The sequence below is a fragment of the Physeter macrocephalus genome, chromosome 16, assembly GCF_002837175.3.
Source record: "Physeter macrocephalus isolate SW-GA chromosome 16, ASM283717v5, whole genome shotgun sequence".
In the NCBI taxonomy this organism is placed as follows: domain Eukaryota; kingdom Metazoa; phylum Chordata; class Mammalia; order Artiodactyla; family Physeteridae; genus Physeter; species Physeter macrocephalus.
This window is the reverse complement of record NC_041229.1, coordinates 9,647,114-9,655,175: the sequence shown is the minus strand read 5'-3', so window position 1 is coordinate 9,655,175 and position 8,062 is coordinate 9,647,114. Positions and strand designations below refer to the sequence as shown.

At 45.0% G+C, this 8,062-nt stretch overlaps 1 protein-coding gene and 1 pseudogene across 1 annotated transcript; both read left to right on the top strand.

The window, feature by feature from the left end:
* The first annotated feature begins 268 nt into the window (after nucleotides 1-268).
* Nucleotides 269-1,340, top strand: LOC112066908 (cdc42 effector protein 3-like). The gene is given in 2 exon segments (XM_024131330.3): nucleotides 269-1,104; nucleotides 1,107-1,340. Coding segments are annotated over 2 exon segments (747 nt in total). The 5' UTR covers nucleotides 269-530; the 3' UTR covers nucleotides 1,280-1,340.
* A 53-nt stretch (nucleotides 1,341-1,393) lies between these two features.
* On the top strand, nucleotides 1,394-2,024 carry LOC102982129 (cdc42 effector protein 3-like; annotated as a pseudogene).
* Nucleotides 2,025-8,062: the final 6,038 nt, after the last annotated feature.

Below are 8,062 nucleotides of genomic sequence, written 5' to 3'. Positions count from 1 at the left end.
CACACTATTATATATAAAATAGATAAACAGCAAGGACCTACTGTATAGCACAGGGAACTATACTCAATATCTTGTAACAACCTATAATGGAAAAAAATCTGAAAAAGAGTCCGGAGACCCCGGCCTTGGGCACCTTCACGCCGTCTCGGAGCGCATAATGCTGTGAGCTGGCGCTGCGCCGGCTGCCCCAGCTGGATCTGCGCTTGGCGGGCAGGGACTGCGTGCGCCTTCGGGGACTGTCGGAGCCGGGCGCCCGGCCCCGGGGTCAGCGGCTGTGATCCTTGGCGCCGCTGGTTTCTCCATGCTGTGGAAGGCACTGGCGGATGTAACCGGCTCTCCAGAAACCCCTGATTGGCTGTAAGTCCAGGAAGGCCTCTTAGACCTCCATCTCGTTTCAGAGCCACTTCTGAAGCTACTTGAGAAAAATGATGTGACCACTCCTATCAAAAAGGATATTGGGAAACCTATTACATCTGTGAAGAAAGTGGCCCTTTTTCCCTTTTGCAAAATCGACATCCTCAAACTCCAAAATGCCATCTAAGACCCCAATTTACCTGAAAGCTGCCAATAACAAGAAAGGAAAGAAATTTAAACGGAGGGACATCTTGTCTCCAGATATGATCAGCCCTCCCCTTGGAGACCTCCGCCACACCATTCACATCGGCAAAGAGGGCCAGCACGACATCTTTGGAGACATTTCCTTTCTTCAAGGAAATGAGCTTCTACCTGGAAACCAGGAGAAAGCACGCACGGGCCAGTTCCCTGGGCATAACGAGTTCTTCCAGGCCAACAGTACCTCCGACTCCACGTTCACAAAAATGCCCTCCCCGGTGCTCAAAAACGCCACCTCCCTCCCAACCATCGGAGGGTCCCAAGCACTCATGTTGCCCTTGTTGTCACCGGTGACATTCAGTTCCAAACAGGAGTCCTTAGGGCCGGGAAGGCTGCCCCGGCTTAGCTGTGAGCCGGTCATGGAGGAAAAGGCTCCGGAGGAACGCAGTCTGTTGGAGAACGGGACAGTCCACCAGGGGGACGTCTTGTGGGGGTCCAGCGGGTCCGCATCGCAGTCCAGCCAGGGCAGGGGCAGCCTCTCCGAACAGTACCCGACTGGGCGGCCGAGGACAAGTTTGACCATTCCGCCCCGTGCGAGCTCGTCAAGGAAAAGACTAAATCAGAGGAGTCCCTCTCTGATCTCACGGGTTCCCTCCTCTCCATGCAGCTCGATCTTGGGCCCTCATTTATGGATGAGGTGCTGAATGTCATGGATAAAAGTAAGTAACAGGACACCACCGGCTCTTTTCCTTTGGGATAAAAGGTATCAAAAAACGGAACAAAACAAAACTAACCACAGTCAAAGAGAAGAGCTTCACTGGCTATACTTCGCAGTCATGTGATGGGTTTTCTAAAATGACGTTCCTACAGAATATTTTTTTACCTGGTATGCCCTGTTTGCAAAAACAGTGAAAGAAACAAAAAAGCCTTTCCTGGCAAAGAGAACAAAAATGCCCTCCCCGGTGCTCAAAAACGCCACCTCCCTCCCAACCATCGGAGGGTCCCAAGCACTCATGTTGCCCTTGTTGTCACCGGTGACATTCAGTTCCAAACAGGAGTCCTTAGGGCCGGGAAGGCTGCCCCGGCTTAGCTGTGAGCCGGTCATGGAGGAAAAGGCTCCGGAGGAACGCAGTCTGTTGGAGAACGGGACAGTCCACCAGGGGGACGTCTTGTGGGGGTCCAGCGGGTCCGCATCGCAGTCCAGCCAGGGCAGGGGCAGCCTCTCCGAACAGTACCCGACTGGGCGGCCGAGGACAAGTTTGACCATTCCGCCCCGTGCGAGCTCGTCAAGGAAAAGACTAAATCAGAGGAGTCCCTCTCTGATCTCACGGGTTCCCTCCTCTCCATGCAGCTCGATCTTGGGCCCTCATTTATGGATGAGGTGCTGAATGTCATGGATAAAAGTAAGTAACAGGACACCACCGGCTCTTTTCCTTTGGGATAAAAGGTATCAAAAAACGGAACAAAACAAAACTAACCACAGTCAAAGAGAAGAGCTTCACTGGCTATACTTCGCAGTCATGTGATGGGTTTTCTAAAATGACGTTCCTACAGAATATTTTTTTACCTGGTATGCCCTGTTTGCAAAAACAGTGAAAGAAACAAAAAAGCCTTTCCTGGCAAAGAGAGGAAGTGAGTCAGAACCCATTTTCGGCGAGTGTTGTTGATTTACAGCTCACATTTTTTGTTTTCAGACCTTCAGACATGTAAGAAATCTGGCTTGGCCAGGACTGGCACTACTTATGAAGGGCTGTGCCAGTCACATTAAGGACCTTTACAGTACTCTGGAATTTTCTGAGCATGAGGAAGTCAAAATTTATTTAACACCCATGCCTTTTTTCTAGACTGTTTTCTATATTATATTGTTTGGGCTCACCATAGCAAATTCTTCCGTGTTAAAACTTTTCTCTCAGGGGCTTCCCTGGTGGCGCAGTGGTTGAGAGCCCGCCTGCCGATGCAGGGGACACGGGTTCGTGCCCCGGTCCGGGAAGATCCCACGTGCCGCGGAGCGGCTGGGCCCGTGAGCCATGGCCGCTGAGCCTGCGCGTCCGGAGCCTGTGCTCCGCAACGGGAGAGGCCACGACAGTGAGAGGCCCGCGTACCGCAAAAAAAAAAAAAAACAACAAAACAAACTTTTCTCTGTTTTCACATTTGAACAACTTTATGGGTTTCAGGGATTTGCTTGTAGCTCTTAGATATCCTTATATATTATATCTATATTGCAAAATTTTGACTGTCAGCTACATGTTGGTAAGACACAAGCAAAGTATTACTGTAACTAAGTTATTTTTAAAGTTAAAATATATTTTTATGTGCCTTTGGCTTTTTATTGCAGAGTCTACATTTTATAGGTACTACATCAAATATGGTCATTTTGACTTTCCATTGGGGTTCCACTGTAAGCTGTGTATGTGTATGTTTGGAAAAAGGTATTCATACTTAGCTTTATTTTTTTTTCTTCATCTGTTACCATACTTTTCACAGCAGCCAACAATGGATTGTAAAGTGTAAAGGCACAGGTTACTCACAATGCTTCTGCAGAGACTGTGGGCTACACCGCATAATGTTATTTGGAAATATGGGTATTTTAGTACAGTAATACTTGCATTACATGGTACTTCATACAACACAATAAAGAGTAAATGTTAAAATCAAAAAATATATATACATATATATGTGTGTGTATGTGTGTGTGTGTATATATAAATATATATAATTGAATCACTTTTCTGTAACCTGAAACTAAACAACATTGTAAATTAACTAGACTTCAATTTTTTAAAAAATGGTTAAATTTTAAAAATCTCATTATGGGGGAAAATGCCCAATTCCAGAAACAGACTTTTAATTATGTTGTACTTATTTTGGTAAAGATGCATGTCTTCATTGTGAATCTGGGATTTGTATACTATGAGAGTGATGATACAATTTTATTTAAGCATAGCAATATAATAAAGAAATGTTGAGAAGTCGTTTTTTAAAAAACTGAATCTCTCATGTTAAAAATGAGGTAACTGAGAGCCAGAGAGGTTAAGTAACTGACTTAACATCACACAGCACATTGATGGCAGAGCTGGGTAGTGCTCTCCTGCCTCCCAGTTCATTCTAATCTTCCCCTTTCACGAGCAGAACCCAAGACCTGGAGCCCTAGACTCCAAAGCTGTCTGAGGATATCTGAAAGGGCCAATAAATATTCGAAGCATTGTCCAGCTCCCTTCCTGGCTCATTGCCTTCACTACTGGGCGGGCCCCGCAGCTAGGTTGAGACTCACTGGGAAGGGAGGAGGGTAGCCTGCAGCTTGTGCACTGCTTCTGAGAGGGGGTGAGTTGCCAGCCCTGGAAATTCCACCTGTGTCAGGGAGTCATGGGAATGTGCTCAGGTTGCTATGGGGAGGCTTTCTGCCCTGGCTGCCGCAAAGCAGGCCCCTGCCAGATCCTGTCTTGCTGATTCTCAGCGGGAAAGTGGGAAGTCAGAGGAGAAAGTTGCAACCTGTCAGTTAGAAGGGAAATAGCTGAGAAGCCATCTCCCCACCATGTTAACGATCTTAGCATCTTAGTGTGTGTGTGAGAGAGAGAGAGAGGGAGAATATTTGGTAGAGGACGTCAGGGGAAGAGATGGGGGGAAATGATCAAATGAGGTTAGGAGAAGGAGGCTCTGTGTAACACTGTGCGGGGGTGGGGGGAGGCTGCCTGGCTCCTGGAGACTGTTCAGCACTCCGTCTGTTCACACCTACTTACGTAGCTGATGACCTCAGACCCACCTACTTGTCCTGCTTTTCCCCTTCCCTGCCCCTCTTCTTCCTGCTTCCTTCTCCGTCCCCTCCCCCCAGGCTCCTAGGCTAGGGGAGAGTGACAGCAGGAGCAGAGGTAAGGACATGCTCTTTTATGTAAGGATGCAAATCCCTGCTAACTTGTGAGTTAGGGAGCCAGGCAAGGGCAAGGACAAGGCTGCTACCAATGGCCCTGGTCTGTGTCCTGAAACACAGTAGTGTGGTTACTCACCCTGGCTGGAGAGCAGGGTTGCTTGGACTGCATTCTTGGAAGTGAAATGAAACCTGATGGTGGGAGATACTACTGCCTCTACTGAGTCATAAAACTGGGATCTTTGGGCCAAGGAGTCCCAAGAAGCTGATCACTCTAGTTCTTTTCTCCTTGGAAGAAGATTCTGGAGGACTTCAGCCTGAGAGGTTATAATGTTTTAAAATTTTAAGTTGTGAAATTAATTTAGTGAGTTGTGATCAGAATATTATAAAAAAAATGAAATAGAGTAGACAGTAGACCAGGGTACGTTATTACATGGAGAAGGTGAGTATTGTTTCATGAAACTCTTTTTAGTGTTGTGTGTGTATAATTGTGTGGGTGTGTACTGGATCACAATGTATTTCTTACTGTAAGTCACAGCCAAAAACTTTGAACATCATTGCTCTTTTAGAAAGTGTCAGGAATGAAGACTTGGAGTCACTGTAGGGTCTGCCATGAAATTGCTGTGTGACCTATGGTGAGTTGTTTAACCTCTCTGACCTTCATTTCCTCATCTGTGAAGTGAATGAATGAAACCAAATGAGGAAATTAAACTGATGATTTCTAAGGTTCCTTCCAGTGTCAGATTCTATAATTTTTAAGGTAAATGAGAATTCAACCTGTTTTTAGAGATTCTCAAGGAAGGAGATGACATCCTCTCCAATAAGCAATAATTTCCATTAAAAAACAGCTCTTTCTCTTTAGGCTTCATTCATTCATTCATTCACCAAATATGTATTGATGAGTCAGACACTGCTCTGGGTCCTGGAGAGGCAACAAGTGGGATAAAACACAAAAATCCCTGCACACGTGATGCTGCCTTAGAAACCTCTGTAGCAGTTTATGGTTGGTTTGTTTGTTTTCACTTACCATACATTTAAAATAAAACAAAATAAAACTGAAAACCTTCTGTAGACTTGAGAGGATAGTTATCATTTTTCCAAAAATTGGTTTGGACCTTCAGTTTCTCCTTCAATGAAGTGGGAATGCAATCATGGAATGCTAACAGTTCAAAGTCTGAAAGGGTTCCAGAATGTCTTTTTTGCTCAGAAGGGTGACCTGACCTGATCATCTTAAATAGATAGACATCTGAATGTTCCAGACAGGAAATTATTATTTTCCTTGAATATTTTCCGTTTTTTTAGGAGCTCTTGAAACCACAGACCATTCACTGAAAGGCAGTTCACTTTAAAATGTTCAAATTCAGCTCCTTGACATATTCATCTTCTCTCAGTATAGAGATGAAAAGCCTCCTTCGAGGACTTTGGGATTGGGGTGGCATCTTTCTGGCCTTTAAGCCGAGAACTCTACTGTTTGGAGAAGGGGTTGGGTAAATGAAACCTGCAGACTCCTGGCTACCAGGATGCTTAAATTCAGTGTTAGGAGTGCTGGAGGACTTTGGACTCTGAAATCATCCTGACCACCAGGGGGCAGTAAGAACTTGTTTTTCCACACCACCAATGGATCGCCATTCCCGTCTACTTTAGCCTGCAGTTATAGGCTGGTAAAATGACCGTTTCAAAATATGCCCGGCCACCTCAGAGCCCCTGAACGCCAGGGCTATAAGCAGTCAGTTGGCTGATTCTCCTCTCTCTCATCTCCCAGAACTGAACGCGCAGGTCCATTCGCTGATTAAAAAGGTATCTATTGAATCCTTTTATGTATCAAGTACTGAGCTAGACTGTGTGAATCCAACCTTCATCAAGGCAAAGCCTCTGCTCTCCAGGACCTCACAGGCTAGGTTTTTCCATAAATGACAGACAAAGGGCTTGTTGCCCCCGAGGTGGTTTCACATGGTCCTGAATCCAAGGTTATGAGGCTGTTTTCTTATAGTGAGGTGAAGTTTCAAGGAGTGCAGATCATAATCTTGACATTTTCAAGTGAGAGAATATAGATCTCTGTCAATGAGATTTAGGAAATGCCTTTGGTATTATAGCTAAATTTTCAAACACCAGTTGGAGCAGACTGTATAGGCTGATCGTGAATCCTAAGTCAGGAATCACTGCTTTGCTGTTGTAAACTTGCAGGACTGATCAATCTTTCTGGACCCAAGTTTTCCCAGCTGCTCTCAGAAAAGGCCAGGACACTAATGGAAAACTAAGTGAGATGGAAGAGAATGATATTGTGGGGCATTACACCGGTCTAGAATCCCCACGGGGATTTTGCTAGCCCCTTTGCTATGTGTTTACAGCTGGTGGTTTGTTTGTGTGGTTGGTAGCTTCCCTGGCCACCTCTCTTACTTGGTGTAGACACAGGATCTAGGTTATGTTAAAACTATAGTATTGGAATCCAGAAGTCAATAATTATCCAACCAAGGGATCAGATTTTATTTTATTTTTCACAATACCTTAGATGAGTTGAGTGTGTAAATGGATGACATGTTATATAGCTCACTACTTTCTTAAAAATAGAATGGAACAAGGGAAGAATTCTGGGACGCACTTCTCCCAGACTTTTTTTGGGGTGGCTATTGCCCATAGGTCACGTTGAAAAAGTATGGCAGGATTACCAATGCATGAAGACACTGATGGGTAATGAGCACTTATAATTAAGTGCAATAACTGGGATGTACAGGGAAGCTGCTAGGTTGATTTGGACTGTCTCTAAATGGCTGAGCATGAATTCATGCAGGGATAACCCTGCCTCCTAATACTAACACTGATCCAGCGGGTCAAGTTTAGATTCTTGGGCTTCTTCTAGGCCAGACCTCTGAAGACTAGAGGTCCTCTTTAGTTGAAAGCCCACTGCAGGCAAAAGTAGAGCACTGCTTCTGTACCCTCCAGATAAAGTGCAATAGTTACTGTTTCAAGAAGACTAGAAGTAATAGCATAAGGTTGAACTGGTCTATAGTCTTCGTCCTCTTTTTAATTTTATCTGTTATTTGCCTGGAGGCAGCACCGATTAGAATAATTTTTACCAAAAGCCAGAGAAAAAGAAATTTGATTACATAATTGGATGACGGAGGCATTTTTCAGTGGTGAGAAGACCTTTGAAGGGGAATTAAGAAGCCCCAACCTGTCATCGTCTTACCACCTAAGTACCAGGTAAGCGCTTTCCATAATTATGGTTATTTGGAAAGGGTGCACCTGGCTGGAAATGCTGCCTTTGCCTCTTACTGTGGGACTCATGCAAGTCCTATAATGTCTCTGATCCTGCCCTCTCGTCTATAAAGTAACATTATACCTATTCTACTTCCTTTATTGGGGTGTTGTAAAAATCATATTGCTCATTTGTGTGGAAGTGTTTCAATTACAAAGGGCTATACAGATGTGGGTTTTTATTTTGTTACCTGGCCCTCAGGGTCTCCTCTGGTCTTATCTGTTTTGCCTGCCCTTTCTTGCCCTGACACCCAGACAGAGTTTCTGAGAAGGAGACTTGACCGTCAATTGTTTATTTGTCTTTGGTTTTTAGAATATGCCCTTTGTCCAGGCTGTCGGTGCTGAGTTACCATAACACAGCCTAATTACCTGCTGGCTCCAAAGCCAAGGACC